The sequence below is a fragment of the Branchiostoma belcheri genome, unplaced genomic scaffold, assembly GCF_001625305.1.
Source record: "Branchiostoma belcheri isolate BF01 breed outbred unplaced genomic scaffold, Haploidv18h27 scaffold174, whole genome shotgun sequence".
NCBI lineage: Eukaryota > Metazoa > Chordata > Leptocardii > Amphioxiformes > Branchiostomatidae > Branchiostoma > Branchiostoma belcheri.
This window is the reverse complement of record NW_017803202.1, coordinates 480,084-505,799: the sequence shown is the minus strand read 5'-3', so window position 1 is coordinate 505,799 and position 25,716 is coordinate 480,084. Positions and strand designations below refer to the sequence as shown.

At 44.0% G+C, this 25,716-nt stretch overlaps 1 protein-coding gene across 1 annotated transcript in view; it reads right to left on the bottom strand.

The window, feature by feature from the left end:
- The window catches only part of LOC109467033 (vitellogenin-6-like), a 31,090-nt gene extending 7,755 nt beyond the window's left edge, over positions 1–23,335 (bottom strand). The window contains exons 1-30 of the mRNA XM_019764928.1: positions 23,214–23,335; positions 21,736–21,771; positions 20,663–20,793; positions 20,000–20,104; positions 19,486–19,662; positions 18,830–19,060; positions 18,130–18,215; positions 17,376–17,550; positions 16,802–16,965; positions 16,015–16,204; positions 14,732–14,887; positions 13,830–14,039; positions 12,803–12,949; positions 12,060–12,263; positions 11,554–11,703; positions 10,852–11,011; positions 10,345–10,519; positions 9,779–9,926; positions 9,101–9,263; positions 8,448–8,542; positions 6,823–6,950; positions 6,302–6,407; positions 5,460–5,675; positions 4,802–4,963; positions 4,170–4,343; positions 3,469–3,675; positions 2,713–2,853; positions 2,076–2,209; positions 1,305–1,514; positions 527–638 (exon numbers count right to left, since the gene is read on the bottom strand). Of these exons, the coding sequence (XP_019620487.1) occupies positions 527–638; positions 1,305–1,514; positions 2,076–2,209; positions 2,713–2,853; positions 3,469–3,675; positions 4,170–4,343; positions 4,802–4,963; positions 5,460–5,675; positions 6,302–6,407; positions 6,823–6,950; positions 8,448–8,542; positions 9,101–9,263; positions 9,779–9,926; positions 10,345–10,519; positions 10,852–11,011; positions 11,554–11,703; positions 12,060–12,263; positions 12,803–12,949; positions 13,830–14,039; positions 14,732–14,887; positions 16,015–16,204; positions 16,802–16,965; positions 17,376–17,550; positions 18,130–18,215; positions 18,830–19,060; positions 19,486–19,662; positions 20,000–20,104; positions 20,663–20,793; positions 21,736–21,771; positions 23,214–23,256 (4,536 nt within the window). The 5' untranslated portion in view covers positions 23,257–23,335. The remainder of the gene's footprint in view (positions 1–526; positions 639–1,304; positions 1,515–2,075; positions 2,210–2,712; positions 2,854–3,468; positions 3,676–4,169; positions 4,344–4,801; positions 4,964–5,459; positions 5,676–6,301; positions 6,408–6,822; positions 6,951–8,447; positions 8,543–9,100; positions 9,264–9,778; positions 9,927–10,344; positions 10,520–10,851; positions 11,012–11,553; positions 11,704–12,059; positions 12,264–12,802; positions 12,950–13,829; positions 14,040–14,731; positions 14,888–16,014; positions 16,205–16,801; positions 16,966–17,375; positions 17,551–18,129; positions 18,216–18,829; positions 19,061–19,485; positions 19,663–19,999; positions 20,105–20,662; positions 20,794–21,735; positions 21,772–23,213) is intronic.
- Positions 23,336–25,716: the final 2,381 nt, after the last annotated feature.

The window sequence follows — 25,716 nt, the reverse complement described above, 5'->3', positions numbered from 1 at the left end:
GCTGCATAGTTCCCGTTTAGAACTTTTATTCAGCCTGTCACACGACCGGTTGTGCCTGTGTTGCTTCTTCAAGTGTGCAAAGGCTGAAGACCTTAATTCTCCAGTCAATATGCTATTCTTGTGACAGTACATTACTCAAAGACATTACTATTATAAGGCCACACCAATTTAATTTCTTGGTTAACGGATTTTTCTAGAAAAATAATGGAGCGGGCGGGCGAAAAAAAATAAAATAAAAACAGGCCTAGGCATCCTATTATGGCCCAAAATGGTACGATAGGAGCCATGAAGTCAACACACTAGGCTGGTTCAAAATTTAAACAATGAATTTTGAACTTTTAATGATACCACTGCATTGAAAGATGGAATAACTGTAACAAATAGGATGAAAAGGGCTGTTTTCAACTGTTCAGGGTAAAATATGAGCATTTTGCAGTTGATTCTGGATTTTTATTTTTATTTGCAAATCAGAAAAAAATTAAGTGTGGCCCAATAATACTATAATAATTGAAAATCTACTGCTTACGTTCTGGAAGATAATCTCGGCATTAAGCTCCCTGAGCAGACTACGCTGGTCCAGGGCCTCACTACAGACAGGGGAGTACTGCTGGCCATCACGGCGGTCCTTCAGACACTGCCTGTGGGGTAAGGGTTAATAACAGGTTAAACATACTATATATTAGGCACTCCGTGTCTGCAGTGTAGGGGTTAAAAAGCACAGGCTCGGGAGTACTACTGGCATGCTGTAACCAGAACCGTGCTTTATCCAGAACCTTGCTTTAATAATGCACTGTACTGAATAGTCCATGCCTATCCAGAACCGTGCCTGGGGCAAATCCACGTTCTTGGATGCACAGAGACCATCCAGAACCGTGCCTGGGACTAATCTACGTTCTTGGAGATGCGGAAACTATCCAGAACCGTGCCTGATCCTTAGAACCCTAACCTATTCAGGCATAGATCTAGATGGACACGGTTCTGGATACAATAGAGACTATCCAGAACCATGCCTGATCCTAACCCTAACCCATTCAGGCATAGAACTAGATAGGCACAGTTCTGGATACAATAGAGACTATCCAGAACCATGTCTGATCCTAACTCTAACCCATTCATGCATAGAACTAGGCACACTTCTCTTCTAGTTTAATATCTAAAAGATAATCTCTTGTAGTATCCTGAAAAATAAAATATATAATGGTGTGGTACTATTGTCTCTGGCAATAGATGGGTGCAAAGAACTATGTGTCACAGGTATAAACTTAAGGCAACATGAAATCATGTGTGCAGGTGTATATGCTTACTTGTACAGGTTGCGCCTCAGCTTTATCTGCTGGAACTTGTCGGAGGATTGCCAAGACGTCTCCCAAGACCTGGAGGCCTCTCCGGTCTCCTTAGAGGCTCTCTCCTGAGACTTCTCCTGGCTGGAGCGCTCCTGTTCCCTGGACTCTTCCCACTCGGTCGAACGTGGGCTTCTCTCCTCACTCTTGCTCTTGGACCATGACCACAGCGACCTGAACATAAGGAGGATAGATGATAAACTTAACTGCAATTGTACAAGATATACATGTAAAGTATGGAATTTATTGCTATATAACAAACATGCTATGAGATGAATCTGCTATGACACAGTATTGAGTACTTGCTAAACAGCCCGTCCTGCCACTTGCTTCATAATGTAATCCTACTCCACATGATGTCTGCTACAGCACCAGTAGTAATACCATGGTGACAGCCATCTGGTCCATATCATTGCCTTTATTTCAGAACATTGACACAGTTTTTTTGTACCGGAAATCAAGATATTTTTAACTCAGTACTTTTATGTTGAACTTCGCAGTTTCTATGTGACTTCTGTGTGGCTAACTTTCTTTATTCTGTACCTGCCACACTGAGAACATATGGTTCTGTGAGCTCATTTTTAAAGTGATTTACAGTACAAAAGCGTCTAAGGAGTGAGGCTTACTGTAATTGACAGAGTTGAGGATGGAGTCCAGTTTCTGCTCCTAAGACTGAGTTAGGTTTGGAGGAGTAAAGTTTTAAGAAGTACTCGAGTTTGGAGGAGTGAGCCTTACTTGACAGAGTCTAGGATGGAGTCCAGTTTCTGCTCCTGAGACTGGGTGAGCACCTCCCCGCTGCGGCTCTCCCACTCCGCTGCCTCCTCACGGCGCTCCTGGCGGCGCTGCTCTACAGACTTCTGGAACTTGGCCTGGAGGGAGATTTTATGTACAGCAGTCATGATCAGAAATCTGTTTACACTAATCTAGCTAGATTCTTGTTGTTTTTTTTGTTTGTTTTTTTCGTAGAGTGGAACTTGCTGCCACCAACTACACTAGAAGCATTACCCCATTACATAGCCTCAAACAATGCTCAATGAATGCAGTTACATCAATGAGGGTTAGACTTTCAGGTAATTTAAAATGATGAAAATCTATCCAGTTGCTTAAGAAGTTAAGTTACTGTTTTGTTGTGTAACACAGTCAGATGTGCAAAGGTTTACATTCGGTGGAGCTGGTTGTTCAGTGATATAAGCAGCTGCTGCCTGGACGTTCATTATGGCCCAAAGGGCGGTTATACCAGCTATATGAATATAGGTACAGAATCTGGTGTGTAACACCTGAAGGATGGTTATACTGTCTAGCAATACCGATACAGATACATAACCTATCACGAAGACCTGATAGAGGATAGAAAACATACTGCACTACATACATTAAGCTGGACCCTGGGTCCCCTTCCTGAGCAGTCGGCGCCCCACTTGGCGTCCACCAGAGCCTGGGTGACTCCGTCCTGGATCAGTCTCACGTCACGGTTGGTCGGGTACTCCAGCTGCATGTCCACGCACATCTTAGTCTGGGGAAACGGAAATAAAAAAGTTTAGATTATCATGAAAGTTCATCTGTGTTCAACTTGGTAGTAATCTTAGTAAAACGTTAAACTTTATTCCAACACACAATTTGCAGGGATCAAATTTTCAGCGACCACTGGAATAAAGTTTTACTAAAAAAAGTTTAGCTTGAAAGTTCATCAGATTCTGTGCCGCTAGAAGTGACATTCTGCAACAGAATTGAGCTGTACTTGTCGAGCTCCGAAATATGAGATGTGTCACAGGACTGTCTTCTCGCATGTGAGGCAAGTTCGCGGAACTTCTTGAGCAAAATTGTGATCAAGACTGCTACAGTCTCGTGAGTTCTCATGTGTAGAGTTGGCAGTATCTCAAAACTATGGACACAAAAGCAACACACAATCAAGCACAAACCCCCATGGAGGTAAAATGAAAACCCAAACTTACGTCCCGGGACTCGATCTCTGGAATGCAAGAACGCTCGATCTGGATTGCAATTTTGGTCTTGCACGTCTGTTTTTTGCCATCCTGGCGGACTTTAGTACTGCGTCTACCTATATAAACACCTCTGTACACACACATAATTATACTCACTAACTATGGGCACAAAAAGCTTAACTTACGTCCCAGGACTCGATCTCCGGAATGCGAGAGCGTTCGATCTGGATGGCGATGGTCTTGCGTGTCTGCTGCTTGCCGTCCTGACGGACCTGGTACTGGGTCTCAGAGGACATCTCCGGCTCCTTTTCCCTCAGGGAGCGCACCAGGAACTTCCTCGGGACCTTCCGCTCACGGGAGTCCAGCTCGCGACGGCGCGGGTCCACCTCAACCTGGGAAACAAACAAACAAAAATAAACAAAACAATCCTACTTCCTCTCCCGGAAGTCCAGCTCAATGTGCCGGGGTCCACCTCAACCTGGGAAACAAACAAACAAACAAATAAATCAACAAAACAAGCATCTTAACCCAAAGGTTTGAGACCTGCGCAAAGTATTTTTGGATTATATGAATTTGGTATTTTGGAAGGGTTTTATGGCGTGATCAGGTATCACACCACTTCCTGAATTCCTCCAAGTACTGCCCACTTACTACCACGGACCTGGTGCCTTCTTGGTCACCTTCAGGCTTAACCTCTCTGTAAATTAAACGTCAAAGTCACCTCCTAGCCTTGACACCATCCAGAAAGAGTAGGGGTCCTTCCTGGTGAATGAATCAAAATTTACATGCAACTGTTCGTATTATGCAGCTTGTACTTAGTGTACAGAACTGGCGGGTTATACCTAGAGGTTTAATGGTAAACAAACAAACAAAGAAATAAACAAACCTGCTCGTCCCTGTAGTTCAGCTTGATCTTCATGAACCGTTCCTGGCGAGGGTGGTTTGCCCGGATGTCGAGCTCAACGCGCTGGGAAGTTGTCTGCTCCTTGGAAGTCATCTGGGAAGACGTTTCCTCGGAAGAGGTGTAGCGGGTCTCCTTCGGCCTGCACTCTATCTCAATCTATGGACAAGAATTCAACATGTTAGCTGTTGTATAAAGTCTTGTAGTGTGTTTGTACATGTTTTCTATAGGCTTGAAATCTCTGTAGGTAACTCGTAATGTCATATTAGCTTCTTCTCATTATGGTAAAGCTATTATTAATGCAGAAATGCATCTTCGAGGTAGCTGGTTTGGTGCCATGGTCGTATATTATTGCCCTCTCTTTTGCCGAATGTCTTTTAAAGTTCCTTTTGATATGTACCAGAGAATGTAGGTCTTACAGTGTCTGTAATTTCTATATTGTATGTTGGGTGCAATTTGGGCTAACCAGGCCCGGGAGCCCCTTTTCCAATAAAACAATGGACTGATACAATTTGTAGGTCCATTGTCCAGAGACGGTTGGAAACTGCCCCGATGAGGATATTTGGTTTTGCAGTATAAAAAATGTAGCAAACAAATAAGCAAACAAACAAACTTACCTTCTCGGGCTTGTTCTGGCCGGGCTTGACAGCCAGACGAAGCTCGACGGGGCCGCACAGGGGCTGGAAGGGGGCGCGCTTCTCCCTGTTCAGGCGGGAGACCATGCTGGACTTCAGGGAGAACTCCAGCCCCAGGGCCTGCTGGCCATACGCAGCCTTCATCTGGGGGTGTAGGATGAATAAAAGAGTAAGACGAGTTGAGACCTTTATTTTGTAATGCAAAGTTCACAACAGGATACTAGAAATAAATTCTTGATGCAGGAGAAAGTCCTTTTACTCATCTAGCGACATTCAAAAGAGAACATTTAATTCTTTTCTTTGCAAAAGGAACTGATGAGTCTTCAGTTTAACGTTTTTGATGACATCCACAATCTGTCACTGTTGGCTAAGAACATCATTGGATGCAGATGTACATGTCATGTACTTCTCAGTGGTCTTGTGATCAGGTCTGTAGACTTGCAAAGTCTAAATGTTTGAATCCTTAGCAGCGTCCAATGACTACAAAAAGCAATGTTGTGTCCTTCGAAAATGCACTTAACACTAATTTTGTCTGGCTTTGGTTAGGGACGTAAAGCTTGTATTTACTGTACAAAACTGGTGTGTTACATCTGAAGGCAGGTTTAGCATTTATACAAAACAAACAAACAAACAAACTGACCGTGCTGGGGAACCTCTGGATCTTCTTGCCCTGAAGCGTGATCTCCTTGATCTGAGGCTCCTTCACCTGCTTGCTGTTGGGCGTCTTGGGCGTCTTGCGGGCGGCCGTCTCCTCGGTAAAGACGATGGGACGAGACTTCAGGACCAGGAGTTCGCGTTCCTTCTCAGGAGTCTCGAAGGTCAGCTTGTGCTGGCGGTTCTTTATGTCAAAGGTTGCCTGTTCATGAAAAAAGACACAAACAGAATATTAAGCTTCAAACACGTGGTACATTCTACAAAACAAAAGAATAGATCGTGGCATCGCAGATAAAGTCAAATCAGAAAAGAGTACGGAATAATTTGCCAGACTCAAATCCAGGACAGTATTACAAACACGCCTGCCCACCTGCCCCTGGGGTACGGTTCTGAATAGTCTCTGCATATCCAAGATCTAAATATATTTTGCTCAGGCACAGTTCTGGATACACGTTGACTATCCCTGAATACAACATTTCCAGAATCTCCTACTATCCACAACCGGGCCTGATCCCAATTCTAATTTATTCAGGCATAGAAATAGATAGGCACGGTTCTGGATACATTTATGGTCTATAGCTACAATTGTTGTACTTGATACTTTATTAGGATATCCATTAGTTTTTTTGCGACTAATCTTCCTGGATTCCAAGAACATAGACAAACAATACAGAGTCACAGACTTCACAATCATATAAAAATGACATTTAGAATCGACGCCACTAGACTTCTACACAATTTTTATCCTACTAGTACTGTCTTGCTAGTACTGTCACAATATCTCCTATTAGACATAAATGAACCAAAAACTCCAGAACAGGGACTCACCTTCCCAGAGATGGGGATGAGGCTGTTCATGGTCACGTCAAGAGCAACTCCAGACTTGATGACGCGGCAGTCAACCGTCATCTTACCAGTGGTCTGCATGGCAACGCTAGGAACAAACAAACAAACAATTGTCATTCAAAACGTGCAAAATTGCAAGGTGACGAGAAGAATTGAGGAATGTTGCTGATTCCACGATCCTGTTGTGAGAACGTTGTGAACAAGAAATGTCATGGAACATTAGACCTATGCACAAAAGGAATCAAATACCATTGAGGCAATCCATTGTTTGAGCATAGAGGCAACACGTGAATCAACATTTACTTTACATTGCTTGCAGACGGCCACCTGTTTTCACTGGTGCCTGTAACTGCAACTGTGTTCTTTAGGAGTTGCATTTCATAACTATATGAATCCCTGATTGCAATTGTGAGCCATTGGTTTCATGACAACACAGGCTAGGTAGTCATCTTTGAGAACGAAAGGCTACCGTCAGATACAGAGATAAAGACTGAGATATTTACGTGTGAGTGCTCTGCAGCCTGGCGTCGATGGCAGTGATCTCCTTCTTGTCGTTATTGCGGTCCTCGCGGAAGAGGCTTGGGGAAACCTCCATCCTGCCTCCAATCTCAGACCTGGCCAGCAGTATGGCCTACAGGTGGCACAAACAATCAATATGACTTTTGTGATACTTTAAACTGTCATTTACACCCCAAGGCTTCTTCAACCATGACGAGGGACGATGTCGACTTACGACCAATGTTGTCCCATTGCCAACATCACAGGTGAGCAAAACCAGGCAATCATTATAATAGCATTTGAGTCAAAGCTAATGATTTGGTCAAAAACTGCACTTATTCAGATTAACCCTACAATACAATCAATCAAATCTATCTTGTCCTCTTGAATTAGGTTTGGAGTCATGCAAACTTTACTTGATGTGGCTGATACTGTTTGCCAGGCCTGCTGCTGATGTCACACGTCCACCTTTCGTAGGCCTCAGGTCATTTCAACTTTAGATTGGTCAACGGTACTCGCCGAATGCTTTTTGGTAAGCTATTTTGCTTTGTGTGTGGTTATAGATATTCATGACACGTTGTACCTATGGCCTTGCAGAGATTTTTTTTTTTCAATTCAGTCTTTATTAAACAACTCGCAGACTTAAGTCTGAATTGTGTTGCTCATTACAATATTCGGGAAACGTTAATAAGATTACAGACAATCATCTTAAGTAAAATGCGCTTTCGTTTACAAATATGATACATTACATAACATTACAAATTAAAATATATCATAAAACACAGAAGAGAAGACGTCTGTGCCGCTGTGTCACTCAGTGTATAAGGTACTGCAGACACGACAGATAAGTGAAGTCTGAGCGCAAGTACTATATTCATTACTTGGCATTTAACAGTTCAACTAAAAAAGGAATTGGTGAGTTCTTGTGACGTGCAGACCGACAGAGTGGAACATCAAATTTATTAGCATTACGTGTACTTCTACCGGAAATGTTCTGTCTCAGCGGGGGCAACCAATCACGGAACTCAGAGTTCAGCAGGGATTCTGCAAATGCCCTACAAAGTTCACGACGTCGGTCAGCAAGGGAGCTGAGGTTCAGGGTTGTCAGTGCCATGTTATAGCTCGAATACTGTGATCCCAAGATGATTTTACAGGCCCTCGTCTGGATCCGTTCTAGAGTCTTAGATTGTTTAGTGGTCAAGGCCGGATGCCACACGGGCACTGCGTATTCCAGTAAAGGGCGCACGTACACGGTGTAGACAGACACCAGGTCAGGAACTGACACACCGAATCTTTTCAGCCTCCGTACCATGTAGAGTCTCCTATTTGAGGATTTCACCATACTGTCCACTTGCTGGTCCCATTTCAGATTGTTTTGAATCGTCAGGCCGAGAACCTTGATGCATGTCACGGTTACCAGGGTCTGTTCACTGATGATCAGAGATACATGTAGACTCTAGTTGTAATGCTGTTACCAAAATGTCCAGCTTTTGGTAAGCTCTTTTCCTTGAACGTTTGTGGAATTTGGAAAAAAAGTTTCATTCATTCACTGTTATATAGTCATTTAGATTGTCACGACATGTACTTGCTGTGGCCTTGCAGAGATAGACTGTAGTTGTAACATTGTTACCTTGATGTCCAGCTCCAGAGGCAGACCCAGAGAAGTGGGGATCCGCTGGGTGGCATCAGCAACCAGATGGGCCTTCGTCATAGTGGTCTGCACACCTGGATGCATTGATGTGAGTACTACTTAGCTAGGCACCTGTACAACAATATATCTGTATAGCTATATTACACTGAACATCAAGCATGTTAACCTTTATCACACTGATGTAGCCACTTGGCTACCAGTTCTCCATGGGGTATAGGGCAGCAGGGAGAAGGCTAAAGAACCCACCATACGTATCGAAAAAAGTAAGGGTGTGAGTGGGTGCAAGCCGACCAGTCTGACCTTACTGTAGGTCTTTTTACAATATAACAGTGCGGTCACACTCGTTGTACATTTTGTAGTTTGGTCATACGATTTTGATTTTGTAGGATTTTTAAGCAGGCTGGGACAGAAACAAAAGAAGCATTTTCGTTAACATGACAGCAGAATTTTGCACAAATATGTCAACAAACATCTGTCCACACTGGCTGTTCTGTAACCCAAAACATTTTAAGTGGCTGCCATGAGCCTTCAAGTTGTTTTGTGGTGACTGATGAAGTAAATAATGTCACAGCAGGACCCTTGCACTTTGAGGCACTTTATATGCTAGTCATAATGCAAAAAATTAGGCTTACCCTCCTTCAGCTGCTGCTCTATGTCTTGGATGGACAGCCTGTCCTCGCGGACAAACTTCTTGAGGAGGTCGCTCCTGAACTGGTGGAAGTAGACCTCGTTGCCGGCAATCTTCAGGTAGATCTGTCCCTTAGGGTCCTCGGGAGTCCTGGTCTTAATGTTCAGCTGAGGTTTAAGGAAGAAAACACGGTCAGAAATGTCCAGAAAGACACTTACAAATTATTCTATCCCATTCAGATGAATCGCGAGTTATTGTTTTGAAATAGTCCATCATCATGTTAGGGAACAGGTTGACAAATACAGATGTTACAGTAAGTTTCATTTTTAGAAGTACCTGACATCAAATTTGCAAAATACATATTCAGGTGTTAGACATATGAATCTTAGCAAGACACTTCAAAGTTACTAAAGGAAAAACACACATCATACACTGTATTCAGAACATATTGTTCGATCCTCAGTGTCAGGTTTAATGACAGACTATCTGCAGACCATTTTGTTAAGAGTTTCATCAGGTTGCCAAATCATTTCAACATCAGTTTTTTCTATGTTTTGATTGTTGCTCTACTGTTATCATCAAGGCTATGTGCATTCTCCTTGTTGTATTGTCAGGGTAGAAATTAGTAATATTAAGGTAAGGTTGTGTAAGATTATGCTCTATCAGAGAATCTTCTGCTTACCTTGCTCTGTATCTTCTCGGCCTCGATGTTCCTGAGTGTGCGCTGCCTCTCTGTGCTCTGTGCGCTGGCGGAGTCGCGGTACTCCCGGCTGGTCTCCTGACTCTTCTTCTTCAGGTAGTGCATCACGCCCTTTCCATCCTCCCACTGCCTGTAGAATTATATATAATACATGGGGGAGGAAAATTAGTAATGTGGTATGTTTTGTCTGAGAGGCCGAGAGAGAGGGAGAGCGAGAGAGATGGAGGGAGGAAGGGCGAGAGAGACTTGAATCTTCAACAATGAAGCCAGGTCGAGAGAGTGAGTGAAAGAGAGGGAGAAAGCAAGTAAGAGAGAGAGAGGGGGAAAGAGGGAGAAAGCAAGCAAGAGAGAGAGAGGGGAAAAGAGGGAGAGAGCAAGTGAGAGAGGGAGGGAGAGAGCAAGCAAGAGACAGAGAGGGAGAAAGAGAGAGAGGGAGCAAGAGAGAGAGAGGGAGAGAGCAAGAGAGAGAGAGAGGGAGAGAGCAAACGAGAGGGAGGGAGAGAGAGAGTGTGCACACGCGCGTGCGAGAGGTAATGATTAGACCTTACCTGTAGAGAGAGTCCACCATGGTCTGCATCCCCGAGGCCCTGACGCCGGTCTCCAGCAGGTTGATGCTGTAGCCCATAGCCTGTACGCTCAGCTTAGCCGTGGCCGCACGGGGAAGGACAGAACGCTTGTCAGCGATGGTCTGCAGCGCAACAGACGCTCCCATCTTCATCTCATCTGGATGGATTGATAGATGGATTGGATGGATGGATGAGTTAATGGATGAATAGTGCTACCATTGCATCTTGACACTATCATGGGAAGTTTCTTCCGTACTTTTAGGCATTGATGTATATCTATTGTAAGACACATCTATACCATTGAGACTGCAGTTCTATATACATCATTGGCAAAAGATATAGATATAACTACTAGATGATACAAGGACTGACTGACTGAATCAATCACTCCTCACGACCCATAGCCTGTCTCTTGCTCTGACAGTACATACTGAAGAATGAGTGAATAAAAGAACGAACAAACAAATGACGATAAAGAAGAAGACTTACCGTCCATAGCCTGGAACTTCTCGCTCTGTGAGTACTGGATGCCGAGGTTGAAGGGCCTGCACAGCCGGAGTGCCCGCTCGCAGCCCAGGCGTGTCTTCTGGTCACGCGGCATGCGGCTGTTTGCACAGCTCCTCAGGTGGGTGTACACAAATCGGCCAACCTGTAGCGGAAGAGGGAATTTTTTTCATTCATGAAGATTTACCACATTTGTGGAAGGACTGCCATAACATCTTCAAAGATGGCAAGCCTGAGACCAGACAGTAAGGTTAAATTCATTTGTCGAGATTCCAATATCTTTTACACCACTGTATATACACTCAGAAATCTTAATCGACACAACAACAGTACAGCGACTTTCGAAAGGTCTCGTGTAAGTAGACGGCACCCTACAGTTTTTGTAAAGTGGCTTCGGGAACAGGCAGTGTGTGAGGCACGGTGGACCAGAAGTTTAGAAAAAATGATGTGGGCACCCACTGATTAGTACCAATAACAGTTTGAATAGACTGGAACTGCATATCTGCCACCAAGAACAGTATGTATCGTTCATCATATATCCAGAAAGGACGCCTAGGGCTCAGATCTGACCAAACCAACAAAGCTGATTGGAGGTTTCCCTCTGTATAGACTATGTGATCAGATTGAAATGAAGCCTGTAGATCATAGTCTGGCCAAATAAACAAACAAACAAACAAACAAATGTACCTGGTTGGATGTCTCCCTCTGTGTAGACTGGGCGACCAGCTCCAGGACTGATGCCTGCGGCTCAGAGTCCATCAGGCCGATGAAGGCAGCAATACGCTCCTCAGCCGGGTTCTCTGGGTTCTTAAACACTGGGAACAGGATGTTACGGGTCTGCAGGAGAAAAAGGTTTATATTGTTTATTAGTGATACTATTCCATATAAAGACTGGAAAATGGGGATAGCAACACTTACAGTAGTCTGGCACTTCTGTCAGCATTTTGGTATTTTTCCAATTCAGATGTTCTATATGGATGTAACAGATAATTGATATTAAACAGAAAATTTGTAGTATCTTGTAAAAAGCTTGCCGCTCACCCACATTTGATGTTAAAGATACTGAGTACCCCAACACCAAACGCAACAGTTACAAGGGTGACAGATATATGGTCTACATGTAGGTCATTGACCTTATATGAGAAGAAACAGAGCAAAAACAAAGGTAGACATAACAATAAAACACTGCCCACCTTGTGAGGCTGTTTCTTGGCGATCCTGCGCAGCGCGTAGATGGCCTGCAGTCTGATCTCGGTTGGGGTCGTCTTGGCGTCCTTTCCGGAGATGATTTCCACGAGACTGTCGACAGAGTCCTCCAGACCGGCGTTCCCGATGGCCTTAAGGCACATCATCTTCTCCTCAGCTGTCTTCTCAGGCTTGATACCGGCAAGGAGTTGCTGAACAGGGAAACAAAGAGGCGATCATTATCTCTTTGATCGGACTTCTTGCAGTTTACCACTAGGTTTACTGTTAGGCAGCTTACCGAAAATGTACAATGTATACTCAACAGAGTCCTGTCAGGCTCAGACTCAAAAACGACTTTGATACATGTTGCTGACTCTATCATTGGGAACATGAAGAATGGTCTTGCTGTATGCTTTTCTTTATCTAAGAAATTGCCTTTGGTACGTAATATGCCATAATTACTAAGGTCCACAATATGACCCTGGGCTCCACTGTAAAGCAGTGGTCACACTATGGGTTGGACTACCCTGGTTAAAAATGATAGGAATATTTGGTTCTAGTCTATGTTATAGTAGAGTGTATCTTTTTCTACAAATTACTATCCAACTGTAAAGAGTCTTGGAAACTTTTGCATGTTTTCCACATACATACATCCGTATATCTTGGTACAATGGCCAGATACATAAAGATTGTGAGATGTCAGCTATAGAATAAATGGCCCCACAAAGGGATTTTATGACAAGTTCCATACCTTAGCGTACTCCCTCTTGATCTGTATGAGCTCGGCGGCCTCCTGCGGCTGTGTCTTGGTGAACTTGTGCACCATGGTGCCGAACGCCAGCCAGCACACCTTACGCAGGTTAGGGTTCTGCTGTGCCTGAGGAGACTTCGCAATTTCCTGGATAACACAAAAAAAAGACAGATCAGATTTTATTTATTTATTTATTCGGCTGTAAAAAAAGACAAATTGTACAGCCAGGACAGCCCAACTAGCCAGGCGGCTATTATTAAGGGCTTGCCCTGCTGACAAGACAAACATTTACACGTACGATACAACAATACAATACATCAACATGGAGAGGTCAGGGTCACACACCTAAGGCTTATAGGGGTCTCCTAACGAGTCCCATAGCTTCCTTTTGAAGGAGGCAATAGTGGTGACAGTGTGAACGTCAGTGGAAAGAGTGTTCCAGAGTGACGTTGCTTGGTGGAAGAAAATCAGATGAAGATGCTTTTTGAGTCAATTTATGACTGAACGCTATACAAAAGCCGTGAACAAACTGTACTTCTTTGGACAAGCTCCCCTGCAAAATGTTATCTGTCTATTGGCCAATTTGTACGTTTCTTTCCAGTCCACCCTGAAGCCTGGTAGAGGCTAATTTTAATCATGATAGCAGCTTTATATTTGCAGGCTTTGTCATTAGGTGATTAGGACAAGAGGATAGCCTCTTTACAGAGTTCATGGTTTGAAATTCTCTTTTGACATTCTGTATTTCTGCAACTGAGAAACAACACGCATGCATGACTATTCACAGTTGGGCTATATCGCCATTCATTTTTATAGCATCATAATTATCTTTGAAGGAGACGTACATGACATAATGGGCATGGTGGCCTTGAAAAGGTGCACTTAGGTGCACCTATTCCACCATGCCCTCCATGTATATTATGTATGTGGTCAATTGTAATAAATAAATAAATAAATGAATGAATAAATACAGAAGAAGAAGAACTTTATTGCACGACAATTGTACAGGGTAGACAGAACGTGTACTTACCAGCATGATGCGGGTGGCAGTGGCTGTGCAGGGGTTTATGGACACAGACAGACCGGCTATCAGGGTCTGTGCATCCTCCTGTGTTATCTTGCTCTCCTCCAGAAGCTCCTTAACCGCCTTGAGAGCCTCCTCGGTGCCGGCCATGGACACGGCGTCGATCATGAGTTTGCGGGTCTCAGACTGTGCCTTCTCCTGACTTGTCTTCGGGTTCTGATAGGGAAAAAACCATCTTTATTGCGTATTCTTGCCTTTGGCAATTGCAGCTTAACACTCGCATCTAATGACAATGACCCTGCTGTACTTCACTCAGCAAGTTCCACTCTACCATAGTTCTAGGAAAGAATAAATTCTCGAACACCTCAATCCTTGGTTGATAAATCTGGTACTTGAAGGCATGGCTATTTCTTGTTCTCTTCTGGGCTGGTATTAGGTACTTAGTAATTGGGACGTCCACCAGTTTATTAGTCATTTTGTACATCATGCATAGTCTGGACATTTTTCTTGACTGTCTTCCAGTGAGACCCACTGTAGGTTACTTTTCATTTCCGTGACACTAGTTTGAGGCAGTTAATACAATATGTATTATATAAACATCTAAGTGCATTATTCCAAATAGCATTGAGAAGGTATATAATATACAAGTTATATTTTTTGTAAATTCCCTCAGTTCATGTCGTATTATTCATTTATTTATGTATAACTTTCAGTTATACTGATTTCATTTACATCTTTTGTTATGTTCTTTGTATAATCTATTTTATAAAATTTACATATTGTATTCCCCCTGGGCCTCCTTGGAAATCAGCTATTGGCTGAAGGAGCTACCCAGGTGTCATTGAAGATTAAATAAAAATAAAAATGAATAAATAATAAATATGCATATGTAATATAAGACGTCTTACCGGTGCGGTCTTGGGGATCTTCTCCAGGCAGAAGGTCTTGAGCTGCTGCTTGTCCATCTTGCGCAGCTCAGTGATAAGCTGGATGATCTGCTTGGGCGTGTCTTCAGTGATGGTCTCCCTCACGCCACGGGCAATGCCCTCACACAGCTGGGTAACCTGCACAGGAACAGGTTGGTAAGATTTAGTTCATATTATTTGAAGAAGACCTTTATTGTACATTTTGCCCCACTGGGCTAAAGACAGGTCACATATTGACAAAGTACATCAATGTTGATAATAAAACGGCTATAGTACACAAGTACTTTCAACTTCCTCTCGCTTTCTGGTAATCTTATAAATGTAGTTGACTGTATGAGTAGCTAGAGCTGGTTTGTTAAAGACTGCAAGGAATATAAATTTCTCTATACTATTCAAATACTTAAATTGGGAGTATTTGCTTGACACAAAATCGAATATATATAAGGCACTGTCTGGCGTACAGAAAAGTATACTTAACAGGCAGCAGATTATTATTGGACTGAGCAGAGCACTTTGGACTAATGCCTCTGGCTGTTTACAGCTTAGAGGTACATATCCAATCTTTTGTCACAAACTCTTCTGTTACATAGCGGATCATAATGACCCCCAGTGGGGGTCTTCACGCTTCGTTAAAATGGAGAAAATCTCAAGATGTATTCCAAAGATCTCAATATTTTAGACGAAATGTTGAGATCTTATGAGACGATCTTGCGATTTTTCAAGACAATCTCAAGATCTTTCAGAAAATCTTACGATGAAAACGAAAGGTCTCAAGATCTTTCCAAGATGTTTTCAAAGCATCTTGAGATTTTTCCATAGTATCTCGAGATGCTTTAAAAGATATCAAGATTGTTTACAAGATCTCAAGATTTATAAAATTTTAACATTTCTTTCAAGATCTTTCAAGACCGGTGCAATAGCTCAATTGGTAGAGTGCTCACTTTGCAACCGGGAGGTCGTGAGTTCAAACCCGGCCGGGTCATACCAAAGACTTTAAAAATGGTACACACTTCTCTCTCTGCTTAGCACTCAGCACATATGAGAAAGAGTGTGGGAAGGTCAAACTCACAGCACTACCAGCGGACTAGCCCCCTGCTGTAGTGCATTGCACAATTGTGTGTCGCCCAAGGGCTACGAAATGGAGATGGGCACCACCCTACGCTCGGGCAAGAGCACGGGAGACCTTCTTCTTCTTTCAAGATTGCTTAAGGTACTTACGAGATATGCTACTTCTTAAGAATGATTGTTCTTAAGAATCTGCCCACCTTCTTCTGGGTGACTTCCTTGCTCTGCTCGCGGCTCTCGCTGCTTTCGCGGCTCTCCTGGCTGCTGCCGGGCTGGGGAGTTTTCTTCTCGAACACAAACATCAGTTTCCCCTTCTCCTCCGGCTGGAGTGGCTCGGGGATCTTCGGATCTGGGATTGTCGTCTTGGCCTCGATCAGCTCAAGGGTCTGCCTGTGGGAAACGTTCCAATAACGTCTTTGTGAAATAGAGCTCATTCTAAGTCTAAGGACTTCAATTAGGCTTGGCCTCGATCAGCTCCAGAATCTGCCTGTGGGAAAACCATGCAGAGACATCTTTTTGTCAAACTGAGCTACATTCCAACCGTATGCGTGTAAATTACAATAAAAAGTCCTGCCAAACCATCATTTAAAGCCATGTCAAACAGAGATAATTTCTAAGGATCTCAATGATCAAATCTAGAATCTGCTTTCAGGAAATGTTCAAAAAACATCTTTGCCAGGGAAAAGGTGAAGGTCTGGCCATAGCCTCTGGGGGGAGAGATCTTTGTCAAATAGAGCTACAGTACAGTACATCTCGAATAAATTCCATCTACACGCGAGCATATCACAATCAAAAGTCCTGCAAAACTTGACTTCAATCCGTTCCTCTCCCAGGGATTCGAGGCCAGAACCTTCAGATTCAACAGGCATGACAACCTTGCCACCTTTGTGCTACAGTACATGTTACAGAGAAACTGCTGTGCAGTACAGATACAGTCAAGATCAAGGGACTGAAGAATAAGGATGGATTTCTGAAGACGTTACTTACTTGGCGAAGGTGATGACGTCACCTCCCTGCTGGGAGTAAGGCTGGAAGACGTGCTGACCACGTGACTCTGCGCGCTGGATCAGGAACTTGCCACTGCTGCTGCGGTCCGTCACAAGGCGCTGGCGCGTCTCCACGGTGGACTGAAGGTGCTCCTCCTTCTCGGTCTGTGTCAAAAATAAGAAAGAAAACGACTGAAGATGCTGCTACTCCCATGACTAGATAGTTTTGTCGTCTTGAGACAAACAGAGCAAAGCGTAAGTAAGTAAAATGGTGTGCAACTGAAGGAGCAATCTGCTGGTCTGTCTTCAAACTTGAACAAGAAATTGAAGATTTCAGACATCAGGACAGTGTTTAGGGTTTTCAGTCGTCCTACAAATACACCCCCATTTCCTGTGTCTGACCTTTTAACCTGTCATTTCTGCTTGTCAACCTACTCTGTCAAAACATACACACAAACCTACAGCTCAGCCACCCAAAACAATACTTCCAACTGAATGTGGTCTATAACCAAGGGGGATAGAGATTCAGATGTCTGAGATGTCTTAGAACAAACTTAAAACGTTTTCCCGCTCACCTTGCTGACCTTCTTGCCGCTGATGAAGGAGCGCTGCTGCTGAGGTCTCTCCCTGCAGTTCTGGAAGTCCTTGGTCTTGGTGACTACCTGCACGCCCTTCTCCTTCCGGCTGTCCTGGATCAGGTACTGGGTCTCGCACTGGCCGCTCACGTCTTCCTCCATGATGCGGAACAACCTGCAGAAATTCGTAAACAAAATATATGTACTAAATAGATTAACATTTGGTACGTGCACAGAAGGGTTCATCATTCCCTATCATAGCAAGAACCGTGCTTTATTCAGAACCATGCTTGGGCACGATTCCGGATAGTCCGCGCGTATCCTTAACTGTAACAGTGACTGGGGTAAATCTACTTTGAAATTCTTGGATACACAGAGACTATCCAGAACCGTGCCTGATCTTAACCCTAACCCATTCAGGCATATAGAACTACGCACGGTTCTGGATACAATACCCCACAACTCCCCTCTCCATTTTCATTTGGCAGCCTATGAGTCATCGACAATCATTGAAGACCTTTAAGGCGATCGTTAGATACTGAAAAACCCTTAAAATAGAGGTTGTTTGGCTGCAATGGCAAGGTCAACGTCAATATTCAATGTCACGTCTTGTTGCTTAGCTAAGTTTATTACCCTCTCATTTCTTCAGGCGTATTCAAGATACCTGAAAAACAGATCTCAGACCAGTCTTAAATATTCCTAGTAAGTTAGGAATCATTAGATTGAAATTAGAAAAACAAACAAATAAACACACCTCTCGGGAGACTTGTCGAACGCCACGTTAGTCTCCTCGCGCCCGTCCTTGTCCAACATCTCGGAGTTCTTGGGGTTACGGGTGCACTGTGGGAAGGGAAACAACCATGCATTTAGATTGGTCATTGTTTGATGCAACAATTTCTAAAGCCCCTGGTACACATTTAAGGCCTTCTCATGGACCTTCTTTAGACCTTGCTCCCAATCAGTCCTAGCTATGGTCGATTCTGGGCTTTAGCAGTTTGAAAGTGGTATTGTGGTTACTGTTGTTGACTTAGAGTGACCAAGGTTCTTGTTTCGAATCCCTAGCAGATTCCATTGGTGTAATCTTGGGAAAAGCACCATACACCATTTATTCACGCGACTCAGATGAAAACGAGTACCTGGCTTTGGTTAAGGACGTCCTATCGGATGGGCCATGATGGTTTATCAGCTATGCGATGCAAGTTTAGGTTTGTGACCACTCTATCTTGGTTTGGGCGGGCTACCAGGACGCCAAATAACAAAGACACGATGAAAACATGCACTGCCGTAGTTACATGGAACTACTCTCAAAGCAGAGGTTGTGGGGGAATGATCGTTAGCTTTTTATATATGGCCGTTTTTTGTCGCTACCCCTTCCAACCTTGGGTCTCGCATGGACCCTTTCTGGCCAATTGGATACTCTATTTTTGAGACCCTAGGATCTGCTGGGAGATTACCTGGAACAGGTTGATGACGCCGCGCTTGATGTTGACGGACCACTGCGGCTCGTCCTTCTGGCCCCGGATGCTCTCCACGCGGCCCTGCCGGTACACCACCAGCACGGGCTTCTCCAGCTGGCGCCGCAGCTCCGCCAGCTCGTCGGAGGGAACCTCCTCGCTCTCCTCGCGAGAGACGGACTGTGAGCTCCGCTGGCTGCTGGTACGGCCCTGCTGCTCAGAGGACGTCTTCTGTAATAATAGATTGTAGAAAGCTTATTGCAGGTTCTTGTCCGGAGGCTAGTTGCAAGTACATTGTAACATAAAAAGGACGGAGATTCTCAGTCTCAGAGGACTGCCGGCTGTTGGAGCGACCATGCTGCTAAGAGGAGGTCTTTTGTGATAAGTAAGGATAATAGATGTTAGACAGTTTATTGCTGGTCCTTCTGACATTCTGCCTGTCAATCTTCCCTCACCCCCACCCACGTGCTTTCAACCTACCTACGACCGGACTAACATATACCTTAACATGAACTGATAACCTCAAGAATCAGTACCTGTTCCTTGATCCTAATGGCCTCGCGCTGCTTCTGCTGCTGGTGCCTCTCCATAAACAGATACCCACAGCTCAGCCACCCAAACAATACTACCTTAACCAGAAGAAGCGGTACCTGTACCTGTTCCTTGATCCTGATCGCCTCGCGCTGCTTCTGTTGCTGGTGCCTCTCCATGCTGGGCGTCTCCCGGCTCTCCTGGGAGGACGTCTGGATGGACTTGGCGTCCCACTCCTCGGCGGAAGACGTGAACAGATCCTGGCGGAACGCGTCCTGGTGCCACTGCTCCTGGGCCGTCTCCTGGAATGAAGGAAGGAATGAATGAATGAATGAATCGTATTTGTAACCATAACTCTCGCGAGATCACGTTGTAAAGTGATTGGTCATTAATTTTCCTGATGAAGGCGACAGTGGACACCATCTTCACTGTGTTGGTAGAAGTTTATTATGAAACAAGTTTAAACTGTAATTTCCAACCCAAAAAATTGGACTCACCCAAATTTTCGACTGTACAACTCCAGTAAACTATCTTTCAATTATCACTTTAAACTGCTATCGATAACAATATTTAAGTCACAATATTGTCATGTGTTGATGATTTGGTCTCGCCTATGGAATGAGATGTGCAGAAACTGACCTTGGAAGTCTTCTTGACGATCCTGTTGAGCGCCTTCTCCTCGGGAGACTCCAGTTCGCCGCGCAGCGTCTTCAGCTTCACGTTCTCAAGACGCAGCAGGACCTCCTGGGGGTAAGGAAGAAGGGATGAAAGAGTGAGTGAGTGAGTGAGTGAGTGAGTGAGTGAGTGAGTGAGTGAGTGAGTGAGTGAGTGGATGGTTGAGTGCCTGAGTGCGTGCGTGAGTGAGTAGTGAGTGAGTGAAGGCTGAGTGAGTGAGGTGAGTGACTGAGAGGTTGAGTGTAGGATGAGCGAGTGAGTGAAGGATGAGTGAAAGATTGAGTGAAGGATGAGTGGGAGTGAGTGTGAGATGGAATGGATGAATGAATGAATAATTGATGGGTGGATGAATGAATGAATGAATGCATACATGGATGAATGCATGCATAGACTTCCTTGAGATAAGAAATAAGACTGGGTGAATAAGAAAGTGAGTTATAGATTTGGTGGATGGATGGATGCATAGGTGTGTGAATTATTATATGGATAATGAAGTATTAATGACGCAATGAATGTACTATGATCAAGTCGTTGCATTGATGGATGTCCGTTTAGTTCTATGCATGGCGGTACGGAAATGCTTGCGTCATGACGTCATTACGTTACGTCGTGACGTCATGACGTTACCTCGTCCGTCTGGAACTGCAGGCGCGCGTCGCACTCGATCCGCATGCCGGAGAACCTGTCGGAGGTTTTGGGGATGCCGGACATGATCTCTCCCTCGTACCTGTACCCGTAGGCCCGACCCTGACCAAACACTGGAGAAGAAAACAGGTGTAGCTTTAGTGCTAGTGGGGTCGTGTGGCGTAGCGGCAGTGTGGCGTGCTCGACTCGGCACCTAGAGGTCCCGGGTTCGAGCCCTGACATGCCACCGATCTTGTGCCCTTGGGAAAGGCATTTTACACGACTTTCCTCACTTCGCTCAGGTGAAAATGAGTATTGTATTGCCCCCTGTGTTGGTGGCGGCATTAATATAAGTTTAAAAAACTTGAGTGTGTCGTCACCGCGTCTTGTGATTACATGTTGGAAATATGGTATGATTTTGGAAAATACCAAATCACATCCAGTTTCCAAAATCATATCCAGCTGCTTGAGTAACTGCTTTTGGTGCATCGTATTACCTGGGTTATTACCTTCACCGACGATGTACATTTTGTACTTGTACATCAGCGCTTTAGTAATGTAGCAACTAACGTTCCCATTGATGTGGCAATATGTTACATATCCATATCACAATGTTATACATTGTGATATGTAATACCTGTTTTCATATCACAATGTTATACATTGTGATTTGGATACGTACATTCGGACTTCGTACCCGTACATATACCAGTATCGCGACCCTGATCATGAACTTGACTATAGTATCAATGGTCTTGATCTTGATACTGTACTGCGTAACACCCCTCAGTTGGGGTCAAACTCGCAGGGGGGGGGGGAGTGTGCAACGCTCTAAATACTCCTCAAGTGTAGAAGAACAGCTTCCTTAAAGTTGTCGGCCTCTGGTGTTTTTGGTAGGGCCTGCGGAAGCTCGTTCCAGTCTCTTACAGTCCTTGGGAAATACGAGTACCTATAGCAATCCTTATGGAATGCTAGTGTCTTGTAGGAACTCGGGTTTGTGTGCCGCGATTTTGATAAAACAAATGAAGTCAGTAGGAAAGAACAAAAAGTCATTAGAGAACAAAACGAATGCTTACCCTTGTCAGCAAGGTCTTCTGATCTGATGGTCGCCTCTGCGGGAAGAAAAGACGCGTAAACAAGTTTTTCTAAAGCTGAAGACGAAAAAATGTCTTAAGGTTAGCATTTAATGTAAAGGGATGTTTACTTTCTTCACCTATACTTATAGCTGTATGTTTATATATAAGTCAACCTCTAATTTACGCTACTGTTATGCAAGAAAAGGTAGAGCAACCTTCGTACGGTCAACTACAAACTACAAAATAGAAATACAAAGCACAAAATAAGTCGTAAGGTTCTACGTAGCAACGATGAGGGCTACAATCGTGGGGTTGCCGATCGTGGGTTGCAGTATCATCGTAACACGTTACATGCAATTCACATTGTTTATGCTCCAGATCAGATTCTGTTGTTGTTTTCTTGTAGAGTGTCCTTGCGCAATTGCCCGCCGAGGCCATATCCTAGTTTTAGGTACCTTAAAGTTTACATCATTTAATGTCAACATTACTCATAGCGAAAATTTGCTATGTGTCCTTGCCAAGGCCATATCGGAGTTGTAACAAAGGGTGCGTATGTTATTCACCCAGCCGTTTACAATTACATCATTTAAAGTCAACATTATCCCTAGCGGAGTGACATAACAGCATCCGGCGCATTTCTTGGCTTGTTTTCAACTTTATGTAATTCGTGCTTAATATATAACCGCCGTCCTTGGTCTGTTGTTTTCGTGCTGGGCTGCAGATGATGTAACCCGACTATCGTTATATATTAAAAAAAAATGAAAATTTCGATTCGCATTTATAAGACATGGATGATCTTTGGTGCCAGTGATTAATGATCTTGAAAGTTGTATACAGTTTAACTTCACTGGTTGATTGGGGCCCTAGATTGGAAACCAATTCGCGATTGCATAAACTGAAAAGAAGTCGCCGTCAGAATTTAGAAAAGCCCCCGTAAGCATCCAAAATATTCCAAAAATATATGGGAATATAATAAACAAATCAGTGGAAGCAACTTAGCTGAGAAAAAACGAAGAGCTAAATCAATTATAAAGTATGACGATGGCTGAAAAGGAGTTATCGGAAAAAACTTTTTGGGAAGCAAAATCCGAGTATGGCGACAGTATAGGACTACTTGGATGTGGATGATATCCGCTAAAAGCTACTTTTTTCTGCCAAAAAAAACAAGACAAGTAACGATGGCAAGATTCATTCGTCTCCGGAAAGTCTAGAACACACTTCAAAACCAGCCATGGCTTACTAGGGATAACGCACTATCATAAAAAAGTAATAAAAAAAAACTCCATTGATTTTCCACAATTAATAGTTGGCTGGCACACAAGACTTTTAAAGACGACTTTTACAGACAACCTCGCCGACTAACTCCCAACTACAAATGATCTCAATCACGACCACCTCCCGACCATAGTCTGGTAGCTCATGATTGGTTGTAGGGACTTCAGGCAAGTTCATTCCCAAGAGATGAAAGTTGTACTCACGCGTCAGGCAGGCCCCCAGAAGGAGGAGAAGTAACTTGTTCATGGTGTCTCAGTATCAGCCGAACCGTCTGTGTGAGTATTCGGGCTGGAATGAGAACTCGCTGTGATTGCGGACGGGTTTTTATACCCTCTGATTTACGCTATGTTGGTTTTTCTGGACGCTCCACGGACTTTGCTCGTGGGTTTGTTGATTTTGGACGGAGTGTGCAGTTTTGTGCTTACTTGATACTGCGCACTAGGACATTCCGTCCCACGTTCGGTTGAAAAATACTGCATAGTCGAGGACTTCGTATGCTGTTGTTGTGTCGAGTCTTGCATTTTGACCAGCTGATCTCAGCTTTATTGTAACTTGAGATCTCATAGTTCACGCAAACACGTCACTCAACTGTGGCGAAAAGTCAGGGCACGGCCAAGTTCGAGCAAGTACAGCTCCAAGCAGATGTTGGGTGGGGGATTGTGACGCTTTCTGGTAAAGAGTAGTAAGCAACTTTGCCGACCAACCGCCAACCACAGATGACCTTGCTCACGACTTACTCCCAACCCATTGTTTGGAGAAGGTCGGGAGGCCATGGTTGGCTATTTGTGAAAGGGAGTTGAGTAAAGTTTTGTGGTCAGAAAACTTTGCAAACGTAACTCCTTACAACTGCTTGGAGACACGGGAACAGACAGATAATATGGCAATATCAGCCGTTCGAATTCATTATTCCCATTCATGGAAGAATTCTGTCTTAATTGTACTTTGTATCTATACCTTGTCTATCGTGTGTTGGGATATTTTAGAGTCATTGTGTTAATATGCAGGCCTGAGATTGGTGGATGTCAATTATTGGTCTGAATTTTGTTTTGCCATTCTGCATGGGTTACTGGTAAAACAGTGCGGATTTGCAATCGGCAGCTCTTTGGCCGGCTAACTCCTCTTGCAAACCAGTGCGTCTGTGGAGAATCTGGTGGATGCATGTCATTTTTGGAGGTGGTTCAAGCCCAGTCGTGCCTCGCTGTAAACAACTCCCCTCCTCTTGTAAACACATCTTTGCCCTACTTTTTATCAATTCTTGTCCTAAGCTTAGCAGCTGGGCTGTATAGGCGTAAAACTGGCATTGTGCGTAACACTCCAGCTTCAGAGATGCATGTATCCAGAACCATGCCTCACACACATATGCTCACACCCACTCACACACCCACAGACCCCCGCCACACACACAGTGAAGTAACACACTTCTTATTCAAATGTTCTTGGAGGCGTCATCGTCATCTTCTGCAATGTCTCTAGACTATAGTATCCAGTACGATACCTAGTTCTGTGCTTCAATAGGTAAGACTAAGATCAGGCACGGTTCTGGATAGTCTCCGAGTATCCAATAACTCAGATTTGCCCCAGGTACGGTTCTGGATACGCTTAACTATCCAGAAAAGTCCTTTATCCAGAACCGTTCTTAGTTAACAGTCTCCTGCAGTAGCAAATTAGGTAGCCCGTTATCTAACTTTTCCTTTGTTGAGTCCGCACCTACCCACAGACCACATATCATCCTTACAACCTCAAAACCACGGACAGCTTCTTCAGTTATGCTGACACAGACCACAAAACCCACAGACGCCGCCGAAAACATGTACCAAAGCTTGAAACAGTACGCGTTGTTTCCTACAGTAACCTTAGTGAGTAAACAAGCCACCAGGTGCCACCCACGAGTCTGTATATTATCACTCTATTTTGAGGTATTCTGGATGACTTCCAAGTGTGCGCAAGTGTGACCCTAGCCTTGGTTGTTGTTCTTCGTCTGAGCCGAGATCAAGTCATGATTTACAAGTAATACACAACCAATAGGAGTCAATGTACAATCAGATAAAACAATCTGTCTATAGCGACCATAGAACGGACATCAAAAACAGTCACATTTTTGGTGCGGTAACTTTCGTAGAAGGTCGTCGAACGATTTTGATGCCTTGGAATTTTCAGACAGGATGTGACAGAATCGAACAAACCGCAGACAAGTTCGCGATCGTACCGCGATAGGGCGACGCTCTTTGACAGGCGGCAACTACTACATGTAGTACGGATGTCATATCCGCTGTCGTATGCAGGATGTGGCAGAGGTTTTACTCAATGATACAGCAAAGCCCCATGTCCAGTTCAGCTGACCTATGTCCTGCAAGACTGATGTTTAATGCGCAATGCACAGGCATAGTTCTCATTAAGTTCAAGAACCGTGTCTGGGGCAAATCTATAGTCTTGGATACACGGAGACTATCCAGACCCGATCCTAACCCTAACCCTAACCCATTCAGGCATAGAACTTAAATAGGCACGGTCCGGAATACAATAACTGACCAGAATACCGATCCTGGCTATCTATCAAATCAGATTCCAGTGTCTGCACGCCTACCAATTGTTTCCACTTCTGTGATTTTCAAACAGGCTCATTTCGAACATCTATGTATAGATGAAGGGCGGGGCCATGTCTATGGGGTTGGTTTCTCACACTTAATCTGGCAATTTTTTTTATTA